Genomic DNA, 17,436 nt, shown 5'->3' with positions numbered 1-17,436 from the left:
CCAAGATTTGACGGTTCATGGCCCCGTCCATCGTCCCTTTGATGCGGTGAAGTTGTCCTGTCCCCTTAGCAGAAAAACACCCCCAAAGCATAATGTTTCCACCTCCATGTTTGATGGTGGGGATGGTTTTCTTGGGGTCATAGGCAGAATTCCTCCTCCTCCAAACACGGCGAGTTGAGTTGATGCCAAAGAGCTCAATTTTGGTCACATCTGACCACAACACTTTCACCCAGTTCTCCTCTGAATCATTCAGATGTTCATTGGCAAAATTCAGACGGGCCTGTATATGTGCTTTCTTGAGCAGGGGGACCTTGCTGGCGCTGCAGGATTTCAGTCCTTCACGGCATAGTGTGTAACCAATAGTTTTCTTGGTGACTATGGTCCCAACTGCCTTGAGATCATTGACAAGATCCTCCTGTGTAGTTCTGGGCTGATTCCTCACCGTTCTCATGATCATTGCAACTCCACGAGGTGAGATCTTGCATGGAGCCCCAGGCCGAGGGAGATTGACAGTTCTTTTGTGTTTCTTCCATTTGCGAATAATCGCACCAACTGTTGTCACCTTCTCACCAAGCTGCTTGGCGATGGTCTTGTAGCCCATTCCAGCCTTGTGTAGGTCTACAGTCTTGTCCCTGACATCCTTGGAGAGCTCTTTGGTCTTGGCCATGGTGGAGATTTTTGAATCTGATTGATTGATTGCTTCTGTGGACAGGTGTCTTTTATACTGGTAACAATCTGAGATTAGGAGCACTCCCTTTAAGAGTGTGCTCCTAATCTCAGCTCGTTACCTGTATAAAAGACACCTGGGAGCCAGAAATCTTTCTAATTGAGAGGGGGTCAAATACTTATTTCCCTCATTAAAATGCAAATACATTTATAACATTTTTGACATGCGTTTTTCTGGATTTTGTTGTTGTTATTCTGTCTCTCACTGTTCAAATAAACCTACCATTAAAATGATAGACTGATCATGTCTTTGTCAGTGGGCAAACGTACAAAATCAGCAGGGGATCAAATACTTTTTTCCCCTCACTGTATATGGTATGTGTTTGGGTAAAAATAACATTTTTGTTTTATTCTATAAACTACCTGACAACATTTCTCCCAAATTCCAAATAACAATATTGTCTTTTAGAGCATTTATTTGCAGAAAATTACAACTGGTCAAAATAACAAAAAATATGCAGTGTTGTCAGACCTCGAATAACGCAAATAAAATAAGTTCATGTTCATTTTTAAAACAACACAATAGTAATGTTTTAACTTAGGAAGAGTTCAATATTTGGTGGAATAACCCTGATTTTCAAATCACAGCTTTCATGCGTCTTGGCATGCTCTCCACCAGTCTTTCATATTGATGTTGGGTGACTTTATGCCACTCCTGGCGCAAAAATTCAAGCAGCTCGGCTTTGTTTGATGGCTTGTGACCATCCATCTTCCTCTTGATCACATTCCAGAAGTTTTCAATGGGGTTCAGGTCTGGAGATTGGGCTGGCCATGACATGGTCTTGATCTGGTGGTCCTCCATCCACACCTTGATTGACCTGGCTGTGTGGCATGGCGCATTGTCCTGCTGGAAAAACCAATCCTCAGAGTTGGGGAACAATGTCAGAGCAAAAGGAAGCAAGTTTTCTTCCAGGACAACCTTGTACGTGGCTTGATTCATGCGTCCTTCACAAAGATAAATCTGCCTGATTCCAGCCTCTCCAGGTCTCCGACTAACCATTAGATGACCAGGTGTTGGGCAAAGCTGAAAATTGGACTCATCAGAGAAGATGACCTTACTCCAGTCCTCTACGGTCCAATCCTTATTTTTATATTTTATCCTTATTTAACTAGGCAAGTCAGTTAAGAACAAATTCTTATTTACAATGACGGCCAACACCAGCCAAACCCAGACGACGCTGGGCCAATTGTGCGCCGCCCTATGGGACTCCCAATCACGGCCGGTTGTGATACAGCCTGGAATCGAACCAGGGGGTCTGTAGTGACGCCTCAAGCACTGAGATGATATGCCTTAGACCACTGCGCCACTCAGGAGCCTCTTATGGTCTTTTGCAAACCTCAGCCTGGCTCTTCTTTGCTTCTCATTGATGAAGGGCTTTTTTCTAGCTTTGCACGACTTCAGCCCTGCCCCTAGGAGCCTGTTTCGAACAGTCCTCACCGTGCACTTCACCCCAGCTTCCATTTGCCATTCTTTTTGTAGGTCACTTGATGTCATCCTACAGTTGTTGAGTGACATTCGAATGAGTTGGCGGTCATCCCAGTCAGTAGAGAGTCGTTTTCGCCCTCTGCCGGTCTGTACCTTTGTTGTCCCCAATGTCTGCTGCTTGACTTTGTTCTTATGAACCGCTGTCTTTGAAATTTTAAGGATGGAAGCAACCTGACGCTCACTGTATCTCTCTGCCAGTAAAGCCAGAATTGAACCCTTCTTTTCCTCACTCAAAACTTTCCTTTTCAACTCTTTTGGCATGGTCAATAGTTATTTTTTGATTAATATTACTTTTGGAGGTACTATTAGCACTGTTTTTGCCATCCAGCTGGTCCTATTGCAAGAGGATAGTGATGACCACAGCAGTGGTTTTTATACTTTTCCTTGTTAAATAAGATTTGGTTCATGTGATAACCTAATCAGTACCTAATTCAGTAGAATGAGGTGTGCCTGTGTTGGAAATCAACAGACACTGGAATGGAATGGCTGTCATACATGTAGAGATGCTGATTTAAGAAACATTTGAAGTGGTCTCTTGATAGAGGAATTTGTACGGTTAGAGTAATGACTAAAAGTGTTCCACCCCGATACTGTATGACTGTGTAAACTGTGTTAGAGTTATAAGACAATAAACCCACTAACAGAGAAGGGGGTTAGAAACTGCTGAGACAAACATTCCAGGAGAAAGGATACCTAGAAACTGTCACACTTAAACATTCTGTACTGTGGAAATGTACAGGCCGCCTAAAGGTGGGCGGAGCAAAGTCCTTTGTGTGGACGCATATAAAAAGGCTGTGTGTTTTTAGCGCCAGAGCGATCTCTGAATAAAATTGCTGATCCATTGCAGACTGGAGAATTTGTTTAATTCTTAATTAACTAGAGCCTTACAACCTCTGGGAATTATTAAAAGCTTGAGTATTAGAGATAGAAATTCTCATGACATCTCTTAATTTTTTCCACAGCTGTATATGAAAAATAAAACACTAATATATTGTATCTTGTTTAGAGAAGTGTTCAACCATGTTAGAATCACCTTTGGCAGCGATTACAGCTGTGAGTCTTTCTGGGTAAGTCTAAGAGCTTTCCACACCTGGATTGTGCAACATTTGCCCATTATTATTTAAAACATTCTTCAAGCTCTGTCAAATTGGTCAAAAAAAGTCAACTGTAACTCAGCCACTCAGGAACATTCACTGTTTTCTTGGTAAGCAACTCCAGTGCAGATTTGGCCTTGTGTTTAGGTTATTGTCCTGCTGAAAGGTGAATTAATCTCCCAGTGTCTGGTGGAAAGCAGACTGAACCAGGTTTTCCTCTAGGATTTTGCCGGTGCTGAGCTCCATTCAGTTTCTTTTTTATCCTGAAAAACTCTCCAGTCCTTAAAGATTAAAATAATACCCATAACATGATGCAGCCACCACTATGTTTGAAAACATGAAGAGTGGTACTCAGTAATGTATTGGATTTGCCTAAAAAATAACACTTTGTATTCAGGAAAACAATTGAATTGCTTTGCCACATTTTTTGCAGTATTACTTTGGATGCATGTTTTGGAAGATTTTTTATTCTGTACAGGCTTCCTTCTTTTCACTCTGTCAATTAGGTTATTATTGTGGAGTAACTACAAAAAATGTTGTTTATCATCCTCAGTTTTCTCCCATCACACCCATTAAAAACTCTAACTGTTTTAACGTCACCATTGGCATCATGGTGAAATCCCGGAGAGGTTTCCTTCATGAGTTAGAAAGTAGGCCTGTATCTTTGTAGTGACTGGGTGTATTGATACACCATCCAAAGTGTAATGAATAACTTCACCATGCTCAAAGGGCTATTCAATGTCCAAAAAAAAAATGTTTACCCATCTAGCAATAGGTGCCCTTCTTTGCAAGGCATTGGAAAACCTCCCTGGTCTTTGCGGTTGAATGTGTGTTTGAAATTCACTGCTCGACATTACAGATAATTGTATGTGTGGGGTACAGAGATGAGGTAGTCATTCAGAAATCATGTTAAACACTAGTATTGCACAGAGTGAGTCCATGCAACGTATTATGTGACTTGTTAAGCAAATGTTTACTACAGAACTTAATTAGGCTTGCCATAACAAAGGGGTTGAATACTTATTGACTCAAGATGTCAGCTTTTCATTTCTTATTAATTTGTAAAATTCTCAAAAAACATAATTCCACTTTGAAATTATGGGGTATTGTGTGTAGGCAAGTGACCAAAGAAATCTATAATTTAATCCATTTTAAATTCATGCTGTAACACAACAAAATGTGGAAAAAGTCAAAGGGTGTGACTACTTTCTGAAGGCACTGTAAATATATAAATCAACCTTCGTGATTGGCTCATAATGCTAAGGTTAATGCCTTTCAGCAGTATGTACACCGGGGAAATACGCTGCACACCACTCCATTTTAGAATAGACGCTCACTAAGGACAAATATAAACCATACATTTAGTGAATACCATTGGTATTTAATATTATGGTTTTAGCATGAAATACCCTTTTTCTTTACACATTTATTTTACTATGTCAATATATGTACTCATTATCAATGTTTTGGCGTCAAACTGGTGGCAGTTGTGAAAAAAGTCAATAGTTGGAGGAGTTGCAGTAGTAATTTAAAATAATGCCATTGTTGATTAGATGCTTTTTCATTAATTAGGCTATTTTGTCTTGAGCCATACCCACTGGGCAAACACTGGTTGAATCAACGCTGTTTCCACATAATTTCAATGAAATTACTTTCAACCAACGTAATAGACGTTGAATTGACGTCTGTGCCCAGTGGGTACGGTCTATCTACTAGAAACTCATGGACAATATCGACACAAAAAAAATGAATACTATATGAATCATTATTTATTTTTTTTAAAGTATAAATTGCCAAGTTACGATAGATTGCCATAGATTTTCTGTTAATTACCTAAATTACTGAAGATTCCAGTAACTATGGTAAATTACCGGTAGCTTCACAACCCTACTAAGGACGCAACAAACCAAAGGGCCAATCAGAGAAATAAAGGGTGTGGCTCAGTCCCATAGAGGTTAATGGAAGGGCTAAGGTCAGGGGTGAGGCTTAGACAGGATACATTCTAACACCTACTGCATTGCTTTGTATGAGGCTTTTCGAGGACAGTTACTGTACTACAGTGGACAGGTAAGGCTGATGTGGTGGTGCTTAACCATGGTGGTTCATAGGGACTCGTGTGTGTGTGTGTCTCACCATGCTTGCAGCTCCTGCTCAGCCTTTGCCCTCTCCTTCAACAGGCCTTTCTGCAGATCCTCAGTGATCTTCTTCCTCAGCTCCTCTTCATCAACTATAGGAGAGACAGACAGATAGGCCAGGGTGAGGCACTGTGAACCAGTGTGTGTGTGTGAGACATGCCCTGTATGATGTGCCTGTGTGTGTTGACTTGCTGTGGGCAATAAAACATGGTGTGTGTGTGCTGTGAGAGTAGTGAGGTGGGACTGGCCTCTTGCCTTATGAGCCATACAGCCAGAGGAGAGGAGAGGAACACTATACAGCCAGAGGAGGGGAAGGGAGTGCTTTATAGCCAGAGGAGGGGAGAGGAGGGCTACACAGCCAGAGGAGGGGAAGGGTGTGCTATACAGCCAGAGGAGGGGAAGGGAGTGCTTTATAGCCAGAGGAGGGGAGAGGAGGGCTATACAGCCAGAGGAGGGGAGAGGAGGGCTATACAGCCAGAGTAGAGGAGAGGAGGGCTATACAGCCAGAGGAGGGGAGAGGAGGGCTGTACAGCCAGAGGAGAGGAGAGGAGGGCTATACAGCCAGAGGAGAGGAGAGGAGGGCTATACAGCCAGAGGAGGGGAAGGGAGTGCTTTATAGCCAGAGGAGGGGAGAGGAGGGCTACACAGCCAGAGGAGGGGAGAGGAGGGCTACACAGCCAGAGGAGGGGAGAAGAGGGCTACACAGCCAGAGGAGGGGAGAAGAGGGCTACACAGCCAGAGGAGGGGAGAAGAGGGCTACACAGCCAGAGGAGGGGAGAAGAGGGCTATACAGCCAGAGGAGGGGAGAAGAGGGCTATACAGCCAGAGGAGGGGAAGGGTGTGCTATACAGCCAGAGGAGGGGAGAGGAGGGCTACACAGCCAGAGGAGGGGAGAAGAGGGCTATACAGCCAGAGGAGGGGAGAAGAGGGCTATACAGCCAGAGGAGGGGAGAAGAGGGCTACACAGCCAGAGGAGGGGAAGGGTGTGCTATACAGCCAGAGGAGGGGAAGGGTGTGCTATACAGCCAGAGGAGGGGAAGGGTGTGCTATACAGCCAGAGGAGGGGAAGGGAGGGCTATACAGCCAGAGGAGGGGAGAGGAGGGCTATACAGCCAGAGGAGGGGAGAGGAGGGCTATACAGCCAGAGGAGGGGAGAGGAGGGCTATACAGCCAGAGGAGAGGAGGGCTATACAGCCAGAGGAGAGGAGGGCTATACAGCCAGAGGAGAGGAGGGGAGAGGAAGGCTATACACCCAGAGGAGAGGAGGGCTATACAGCCAGAGGAGAGGAGAGTTAGATCTGCCACGCACCACTAATCACCTGCGCTATAAAAACCTCATCACATACTCACACACACACACACACACACACACACACACAACCTCCCCACACAATTTGTTATTGCTTTACTTTCCCCCAATCTCCCAAACTCCTTGTATTTATGTCACTGGCGTCATGGCGTGTTTGACTGTGTGTCTTCTTGGTCCTATCTTGGCAGGTAATTAAGCATGAAAGTAAGACGTGGGGCGAGCTAAGAGGCCAAGACGTGCTCTGAAGGCAGAAGTGCCATGCGGTGTGTCGGTGCAGCATCAACACTGCAGTGCTGGGAGAGAGACAGAGAGGGGTGTGTGCTTACAGATGACTCAAGTGAGACTGGCGCATTACAGAGAGATGGGATAATCGGCATTGTCAGAGAGCCTTTTATTACCAGGTAGACCCGGTCACAGTGTAGCGGTGAAGAACACAGACAGACCGACATTCGCCGAAAAAGTGGAACACCTATAATCTCTAACACACTGTAGAGCAGAGCAGGAAAGCCCTTGGAGACTGTTTTCGTGACTGGAGCTTGTTAGAGCCCAGCTTCTAGTCTGCTGGGTATCATCCCCCCCCCCCTTTGGTTCTGAGAAGGATAGGACCTAAAATAAAGATCCCCTCTAATGGGGGATAGAGGAAAGAGGGAGGGGAAAGGACAGGGATAGAGGGATGAGTGTAGGAGGGAGGAAAATGAGGGATGAAGCCCCACTCTTCTATTCCCTGGACCTGGATTCAGTCAGCTTCACTTGAGAGATGTCCTTGGCATGGTGCTCCCGTGCGTGTGTGTGTGCGTGCGAGCGCAGAGTCCCCCCCTAGGAGCGCAGTAGTCTCAGTCTCTGCTGAGTTAATTAAACTTTCAGGCTAACAGAGCCCAGGCACAAGCGGGTGTCCTTTCCTGCGTTGGCTAACTAGTGCATAATCAACCTGACTCATTAACACCCCTCCTCGCTTCAGCTGAGTCATTATCTCAGACCGGATTGACACTATCAAAAATGACATTAAAATAGACGAGCATGCTTTTGCAGCTCTGTTACAATAATTTTAATGGGGCCTTTTTAGTCAATGGGAACCTTTATGTTCCCTTTGAGTGTCAACAAGGGTGTCTATACCCTCCCCTCCGGTCTTTCCTGTGCCATCTACTGATTGTCCCATCAGTAAAAACATCTAGAATCCTTCTGAAAGAAAGTGCCAGAGGAGGGTCTAAGTACGTTATACTGCCGCGTCTCATCAAGGCCAAGAATAGATAGCTGCTTGTTACCGTGACGATGCCCGGGCCAAATACCATATTTCACGGCAGGAGCTGGCATGCAATTAATCAAACAGTGGGTTGAGGGTAATGGAAGCCGGGGTTAGGGGCCCCCTCCATGTACCATCTCTCCGGGACGCTGATATTTGATAAGTGAATTAAAGATACGGCCCTTAAAACAGAAAAGAGCTCCACATGTATCACTCTGGAGTCCCATCCTGCTGCAAGTAAGGTCAATCCTATTTCTCTCGCTCTCTCATTTTCTCCTTCTCTGTCTAACCACCTCCGTCTCCTTACATCTATTTTCCTTCCTCCCTCCCTCCCTCTCTCCCTCCCTCCCTCTCTCCAACCTTATTTCAGACAACAGAAAGAAGAGAAAGAGTATAAATGAGGGTGGACAGAGAGCAGTCTGTAGAAACTTGGAGAGATAATGCAAAGGGAATGTTGTCATCTCCTGTGCAAAACAACATGTGGCAAATAGTGCATGATGCTAATCAATAGAGAAAGTTTGACAACATGGTCAAACAAATGGCTGCAATCACTTCAATTGATACTGATAGAGAGTAGGCCCAGCACAGCTCTGTCACCAACAATACATCAGAAACACTACCTGTAGAGCTAACTGGTGACAGCAACCAACACATTAGCTGAAGCAGGCTGAGAGAGTGTTAGAAGACTAGAGAGAAAACCTTCTGTGAAATCGGTATTGACTGGAATCCATTTTACAGCCTCCCCAGACCACATTTACATTATCATTGGATGTTACAGTGCCTTCGGAAAGTATTCAGACCCCTTGACTTATTCCACATTTTGTTACATTACAGCCTTATTCTAAAATGTATTAAATAAAAAATCATCAGCAATCTACACACAATACCCCATATTGACAAAGGTTTTTAGAAAGTATTCAGCTATGAGACTCGAAATTGAGCTCAGGTGCATCCTGTTTCCATTGATCATCCTTGAGATGTTTCTACAACCTGATTGGAGTCCAACTGTGGTAAATTCAATTGATTGGACATGATTTGGAAAGGCACTCACCTGTCTATATAAGGTGTGCATGTCAGTGCAAAAAGGTGTGCACTGACAGTGCATGGCAGTGCAAAAACCAAGCCATGAGGTCGAAGGAATTGTCCGTAGAGCTCCAAGACAGGATTGAGTCGAGGCACAGATCTGGGGAAGGGTACCAAAACATTACTGCAGCATTGAATGTCCCCAAGAACACAGTGGCCTCCATCATTCATAAATGGAACAAGTTTGGAACCACCAAGACTCTTCCTAGAGCTGGCCGCCCGGCCAAACTGAGCAATCGGGGGAGAAGGGCCTTGGTCAGGGAGGTGAACAAGAACCCGATGGTCACTCTGACAGAGATCCAGAGTTCCCCTGAGGTGATGGGAGAACCTTCCAGAAGGACAACCATCTCTGCAGCACCAATCAGGCCTTTATGGTAGAGTGGCCAGAAGGAAGCCACTCCTCAGTAAAAGGCACATGAAAGCCCACTTGGAGTTTGCCAAAAGACTCTCAGACCATGAGAAACAAGATTCTCTGGTCTGATAAACCAAGATTGAACTCTTTGGCCTGAATGCCAAGTGTCAAATCTGGAGGAAACCTGGCACAATCCCTACGGTGAAGCATGGTGGTGGCAGCATCATGCTGTGGGGATGTTTTTCAGCGGCAGGGACTGGGAGACTAGTCAGGATCGAGGCAAAGATTAATGGAAAAAAGTACAGAGAGATCCTTGATGAAATCCTGCTCCTGAGCGCTCAGGACCTGAGACTGGGGCGATGGTTGACCTTCCAACAGGACAAGTCCTTGAGTGGTGCCAGAGCCCAGACTTGAACCCGATCAAACTTCTCTGGAGAGACCTGAAAATAGCTGTGCAGCAACACTCCCCATCCAACCTGACAGAGCTTGAGAGGATCTGCAGAGAAGAATGGGAGAAACTCCCCAAATACAGGTGTGCCAAGCTTGTAGCATCATACCCAAGAAGACTCGAGGCTGTAATCGCTGCCAAAAGGTGCTTCAACAAAATACTGCGTAAATGGTCTGAATACTTATGTAAATGCAATATTTCCATTTTATTTATTTTTATAAATTTACAAAAATTTAAAGAAACCTGTTTTTGCTTTGTCATTATGGGGTATTGTGTGTAGATTGATGAGGGGGAAAAAAACAATTGAATCAATTTTAGAATAAGGCTGTAACGTAACAAAATGTGGAAAAAGTCAAGTGGTCTGAATACTTTCCGAAGGCACTGTATATAGCGTTTGGCCTGACTCAACAGTTCTTGTGGTCTTACACAATTTTGTGAAGACTATGGACCAAACTGCGTAGGTCTGCAATTACAACCCTCATCATCCTCCTCCATGTTCTCCCCGTACTTCCCCACTCCAAGGGTGTCAGCCGTAGAACGGGTTCTGATAGGATAAACACGTCAAGGGTCCTTTGGGCCCTCCATCGGCCAGGCGGGGGTCACAGACACTTCCAGATCAACAGAGCCCCCGTGTCAATCCTGAGTAGGACATGGAAATGTTAAAGAGATTAAAAACTCATCTTTTTTTTTTTTTTTTTAACCGCCCAACCCCTAAACCCCGGTGAGAAAGAAAATCTAGAAAGGAGCTCTCTCTTGGCAGAGGGAGATAATAGACGGGGAGGCAAATTGCGTTTCATCAGACGTTTCATTAACCCCGGGACCCGCATAGAGGGCATAATCTGCAACATTACCACTTCTGCACGCCTCGCTCTCACCACGACGCTGCAGCCGCACTTTTTCCAACACCTTCAAGAAGATAAACTACCGTCGTAGCCGCTGTCTCGTGCAAAGCCGTCCATCTATTAATTTCACAGATTCACTCCCCTATCTTCGCCTGTCATTTAAATCACAAGAATAACCGATCACTTCCCATTTGATGATGAAGACCAGGGAAGCCATTTTAGAGGGAGAATGATATGTTGCCAGGTGTTTTATACCTCTCTCTCTAGTCATCTTTAAGCAGGCTATTAGGCTGAGATAGCCAGTGTGTGGGCGCTGGAGTATGAATATTTATAACCTGCATAGAGCGGTGTAGGAGGCTCAACCTTGACCATATTGTAATCAGCACACACACGACTTGGGCGTGATTTAGCGATAGCCAAGAGGTCTAACTCGATACCACCACTCGTGGGCACACATAATCACCCCCCCCCCCCCCCCCCCCCCCCCCCCTCCTCTCATTAAATTAAGGTCGCAACCTTTATGAAAATGTGGTATTGGGCTCGAGCATTGGTGACTTTTTAACGAGACTTGCAGTGTTGCTAGATAGCAGAATTTTTCAAAAAGATAAGACGCGATCGATACGCCAAGTTGACTTTTTCCTGTTGAGCGCATTTACACTGAGTGTATAAAATATTAGGAACACCTCTTTCATTGACAGACTGACCAGGTGAAAGCTATGATCCCTTATTGATGTCACCTGTTAAACCCACTTCAACCAGTGTAGATGAAGGGGAGGAGACAGGTTAAAGAAGGATTTTTATGCCTTGAGACATGGATTGTATATGTGTGCCATTCAGAGGGTGAATGGGCAAGACAAAATATTTAAGTGCTTTTGAACGGGGTATGGTAGTAGGTGCCAGGTGCATTGGTTTGAGTGTGTCAAGCTGCTGGGTTTTTCAAGGCCAACAGTTTCCCGTATGTATCAAGAATGGTCCACCACCCAAAGGACATACAGACAATTTGACACAACTGTGGGAAGCATTGGAGTCAAAATGGGCCAGCATCCCTGTGGAACGCTTTCGACACCTTGTAGTCCATGCCCCGACGAATTGAGGCTGTTCTTAGGGCAAAAGGGGGTGCAACTCAATATTAGGAAGGTGTTCCTAATGTTTTGTGCACTCAGCGTATAACGGACATGGGACAACCTTGTTGAAAACATTTATCCTTTCTTTCAATGTCAACTTACATCACTGTGCTATGAGGCCACCCACGGTTAGAGAAGAATTTGAAGCAGCCACAAGAACACAACGAATGAAGGTTATAGCTACAATAACACTATAGAAACCTCCACCTGTGTACTGTAGTCATCTAGTAGCCAAACCACCATGCACCTGACCAACCCTTGACCGAAAAAAACGTACGTCACATACTGAGGGAAGGAAGAGGAGGAGGAGAGGAGAAAGGAAGAAAAAAGGGATAGAGAAATCTTTCTCCAACACAAAGCTCATTAGCCAGATGTGAGTGTTATTACTGTCTGGTGATGTGGGCAGGAACAGAAGACAACTCTTACTCTGGTTGCAATGGTAACCTGTGTGGAAATTAATATGCAGCTCTGTATTACTTAACATACCAACTTAGGTAAGAGAGGAGAGGGAGGGTTGCTGGTATCAAATCCTACATGCCATTTCCTGCCGTTGTGCCCTTGAGCAAGGCACTTAACCACCCACAACAACAGCTCCTGGGCGTCCAGTGTGGCATCCCACCGCACCTCTCCAAAACCTGTAGGAGTATGTGTGTGTGTGGCTTTCGGCGGGGTTGGGTTAAAAGCGTAAGTCAAATTTTGGTTGGATCTTGTGTACAATTAACCAATAAAGTGATCTGGGATCTGGGATCTGACATGCAAGGAAAAATAGACCACTCATCTGTTAGGACTACAAACAAGGGTCCTTAACGGACCGAAAAGGAGCTAAAATGAAAATGGGGGGGGGGAATATAACCTTTTGCAAAGACACTAAAGAACATTCTTAAAAATGTAGCTTTTTAAGTGGAACTAGCTGACCATTTTTTTTCAATAATACACAATTCCCCCAAAAAAATTCCATACACATCCCCGATAAAAAAATGAAGTGAGAGATTGCCGTGTTTATCTTTTAAATCTGCAAAGCAATTAACTTGGACAATAGGGAGGGATTTTTTGACAGCGAGAAAAACGGAGAGCGAAAGGCCGGGCGCTAATGAAAACAGATTTACACAAAAGTGGTTTTGTTAAGAATGTGTGAATAATGTGCGTTATAAGACCAATTGTATTAACAATGTCCTCAAGTAGAGAGCCCAAACAGCATACTAAGATACAACTGATAGCATTGACTTACATTACAGCATGGCTGACAGTTGATAAGTGGCTTGGGAGTTTTGCTAGGAAGATTTAAATTCCAGATGAACACTTAGGAAGCTAACGCACACACGCCCACAGCCTTTTCATAATAAGGCCCGGCTGGTTTGTTGTGTGAAACTGAAGAGGCGTCTCTCTAATCACCAGAGGCAGTGCAGCGTGCCTTTAAGATGGTCACTTTTTAATTGCCACACCCATTGTGTGCCGTCAAGGATGGGGAAATCTCCTCGCCCACCTTTTTCATCATCTGTGATGGAACCTCCTACGTCCCCATCGTTTCCTGCCTTACCTTAAACAGTCCTATCCCTATGGAGAAAACCTGATACACCCCGATACCAGTGTAAGGTGACCGTTAACATGCAAGACGCAAAGCAGCCCTAAGCAAATGGGCTAGTGGAGGGAAAGAACACATCACATTTTATACAGAAAAAAACAGTAAAAAGTTAGTTACATTATTCCGACAAAAAGTAGAAAAAAGGGCAATCATTTCAGCTGCCAAGTGGGATAAAATATAGGAAATGGGCCTAATTGTGGCATCAATTCATTAACTTTATTACAAGTTAGAATTAATTGTTTCATTAGCGCTTGTGCGGCAATGTTTGTAAACACAGAAAGTAAACCCTTATGGCTGTACAGTATAGTAGAACTCACCTGCAGGTGGTGATGGTGGTGGAGGCGCTGCAGCCACTGGTTCTGGCTCTGGGGCGGGAGGAGGAGGGGCAACAACTTCCACTGGGAGCTGAGGAGGAGGGGCAGTGGGTTCACAAGTGGGCGGAGCAATGAATTCAGCTGGTGGAGGAGGCGGAGCGATGGGTTCGACTGCAGGCTGCAGGGAGAAAGCTTCCATTGGAGGAGGAGCAGACTCAACAGCAGGGGAGGAGGAGATGGATGCCAATGCAGAGGAAAGGGGAGGAGGTGCAATAAGTTCAATTACGGGAGGGGGTGCAATGGCCTCACTTACGGGAGGAGGTGCAATAAGCTCAATTACAGGAGGAGCAGCAATGGGTTTGATTACAGGAGGAGCAGCAACAGGTTCGATTACAGGAGGAGCAGCAACGGGTTCGATTACAGGAGGAGAAGCAATGGGTTCGATTACAGGAGGAGCAGCAATGGGTTCGATTACAGGAGGAGCATGATTTGGTTTGATTACAGGAGGAGCAGCAATGGGTTCGATTACAGGAGGAGCAGCAACGGGTTCGATTACAGGAGGAGGTGGTGCAGGAATGGTAATGGGTTCCACAGCAACAGGAGCGGGAACAGGAGTGGGATCAGGGATGGGGGCCAGGGGTTGAACCAGCAGTGGGAGGGTTACCGGCTCAACAGCTGCAGGTGGCGGGGGGGGCGCCACAGGCTTTAAAGCAGCTAGGGGAGGAGGCGGGATCACCATGTCAATGATGGTCGGAGCTGCTACCTGTTCCATGGGGGGTGGGGGTGGAGCCACTACTTCAGTGACAGGTGCAGGAGGTGGTGGTGGTAGTGCGATGGGTTCTCTGGGTGGAAGCGAGGTGATGGGATCGAAGGGGGGTCTGAGGGGAGGCACTGGAATGATGAGGGGGGAGGGAGCAGCAACAGTGGGTGGGACCTGTGGAAGGGAGGGGGGAAGAAGGGGGGCTATGGGCTCCCTCATTCGGTTGATGACATTCTCAGAGAGCTGCAGAAGAGAGAGAAGAGAGAAACCAAATGAAAAAAAAAAAAAACACAACTAACAAGGATACCAGATCTGAACAACACTAAACACTTCAACTGCACCACACTCAAAGTCGAAAGGCAAGTTCTCACAATTTACTTTTCAAGTCTCAGGCTCAGGTCACTGCCTCAGCCAATGTTAGCCTACTTAATCACACAAGGCTACAACTCTAGGTGCACTAGCTCTATCACAATAGCCTGAGCAGTGTTCTCCCTTTATGCATTTAGAAGTGGCACACCACCACTGCTAAATTGTGTCCACCACTGCAACAAAAAAAAGAAAACAGCTAGTCCCCCACCCCCTGCTAACTGCCACCGCTGCTGAAAAAAATCCAAGGGGAAACACTGGCCTGAGTCTCTAGTGTAGTAGTCTTCCCTTGCTCCCTTGGACAAGTGACAGCTCATGCCATTACAAAACATTACCTAATTTTCAAACTCATCTTTTAAACACAATCAATCCTAATCTTTTCAAATACAGTCAGAATAGAATGCAATGGTGACCCACTTGAGCAATAACATTGGCTAGGCTAGCACTTGATCATGACTCTCAGTTCCTTTACATTACACACAAGAGACATTGGATGAAGGAATCTTCTGTAGGAGGTGTTTTGTTAAGAGCCCCAGCGCTCAATCTGAACATTAACACGCGTTGCTTGCGGTACAGTTTTGGAAGCATAATGACCTTATCTTTCATATCAGCAATAAAAAATAAAAAAGTTTAAATTGACACACCTTGATAGGGTTCCCACACGGCCATATCTCCAAGTTACAGCGCTTGTTTATCGACCACCTGTGCTAATTAGCTATCTAGCATGCGCTAAACACCTGTGTGTAAGCATAACTCAGGAAGTGTAGTTTCGTCGGATGGCGGCACCCATAGTTGTATATAATAATAATAATAATAATAATATGCCATTTAGCAGACGCTTTTATCCAAAGCGACTTACAGTCATGCGTGGATCTGTAACTGCTACAGTAAGTGTATATTTTTTATTTTGACGGATTCTTTCTCGCTGATAAAAGATAAGGGCCATATGTTTATAACGCCGTATCACAAGCGATTATTATTTACGTTTCTAAATGTTAAAACACAGGGTCTTGATTGTAGTTTACATCAGGTAGTGGTGGGCGAAGCTTATGGCTGAAAACTGTAGCGCGAAGGCAGAATGCTGCCTAGAGTTTTCATGCACTAGGCCTAGGCTATATTACATACGCCCACTGTATAATACTGGCTGTGCTATGTGGTGTACTAGCTACAACTGCAAGGTGTGTTTTGTTTATGCGTTTTGTTTGTTGATCTGTACAAACACACGTGGCAAGAATGCAGAAGGAAAACACCACCACACACCAGCTGATTCTTCTATGTAAACAAGAAACATTGGCTTGAATCTTCTAGCAACAAGGTGCTCCACAATGGGTATTTTCGTGCCAACTAGTCTTAACTTGAAACTAAACTAAAGCATCTCAACCTATATTTAACTTAAATTGGCACGCAGGGACCATCTGCAACAGTTAAACCACTTATAAGCTTAAAGTCAGAGGGAAAGTAGACGACACGTGTTTTACATGACATGGATTTAATGGTGCAAAATGGACTAAACTGTAAGGTCATAAAATAAAAGTATGATCTATTATACACAAAATGTCATTACTACGAACTAGGCCTAGCTGTATCCATTCATTCATAATTTAGACCACGCGAGGCCATTGCATAAACGTCAGTATCAAACTGACAGCAAGTTAACTAGCTAGCCTAGTTATGCTAGCTACCATAACAAACGTTACTCTGGCATAACATTGCCTATTTGTTTGGTAATAAGGATATAATAATGCAGTCAACAGTAGTTCCTATCATTTTCAACTCGCTTCAATACTTAATTGTTGTTATCCTTTCAGCACTCACCCTTATGCCCTTCACAACTGTGATGTTGTCATTTTCATCCGACTCAAAGGAGACCCGGCGCGTGCTATTGTTCGCTCCCATCTCGGACTACAATCAGCGAAAGTGATACCTTACCGCATGCAATGGAAATTGTTGTCATCCACCTGTTTTTAGGCAAAATTCTCAAGTCGTACACCGGGGACAGGGAGCTACAGGGCCGCACGCCTCTGGAAGCACGTACGTTCACACTTCCGTAGCATGCCAGCTGTCCAAGAAAGGCTGCGTTTATTGGAGGAGCGAATACGTATTTTGCAACAGAGGTGTCCATTGGTGCAAAAGAGGTATCTGAATATTATAAGGAGACAAAAGTGCACTTTTAATTTTGCATGCATACACATTACACAATAAATAAATAGATAATTGGTGGGGCGAATACAGAAGACATGATGTAACCACTCATAATAAATACAACACTTTATGGTTAGCTATATATCTATTAGGTCTTTAAAACCTTACAATTATGAATCAGTTTGGAATATACTTTCAAAAGAGAGGAGTTTGGACTATTTGTCATATTCACTGCTGTTCAATGGTAATTTCAATTGCCCTAATTATTTTTTTCAGCTAAAACTCCATCAAACCCCATCAAACCCAACCGAAGGTTATTTTATAAAATTGTGTACGTTTTTGTTGTCATTTGAATCTTTGTAAACAAACAATGTACAGCTTCAAAGTATGTTGAAAACTGTCAATGATGCATGGACAATCAGTCCTTGCACCT

General features: G+C 44.6%; 1 protein-coding gene across 2 annotated transcripts; it reads right to left on the bottom strand.

The window, feature by feature from the left end:
* Positions 1-5,435: 5,435 nt before the first annotated feature.
* Positions 5,436-16,887, bottom strand: LOC311139502 (uncharacterized protein; the record flags this gene model as incomplete). Of its 2 annotated transcripts, none has more annotated exons than XM_084174383.1 (4): positions 16,677-16,887; positions 14,499-14,738; positions 13,739-13,913; positions 5,436-5,533 (listed from the first exon to the last, which is right to left on the bottom strand). In XM_084174383.1, the coding sequence occupies exons 1-4, from the start codon at positions 16,755-16,757 to the stop codon at positions 5,436-5,438; spliced, it is 594 nt and encodes a 197-aa protein (XP_084030509.1). In that variant the 5' UTR covers positions 16,758-16,887. The 2 variants fall into 2 exon arrangements, with proteins under 2 accessions (XP_084030509.1, XP_084030510.1); XM_084174384.1 differs by having other exon boundaries at positions 13,739-13,826.
* Positions 16,888-17,436: the final 549 nt, after the last annotated feature.

This window comes from Coregonus lavaretus, assembly GCF_964263955.1.
Source record: "Coregonus lavaretus genome assembly, chromosome: 13".
In the NCBI taxonomy this organism is placed as follows: Eukaryota; Metazoa; Chordata; class Actinopteri; order Salmoniformes; family Salmonidae; genus Coregonus; species Coregonus lavaretus.
Note: the sequence above shows the minus strand (reverse complement) of the source record. Positions and strands in the feature narration are given on the sequence as shown.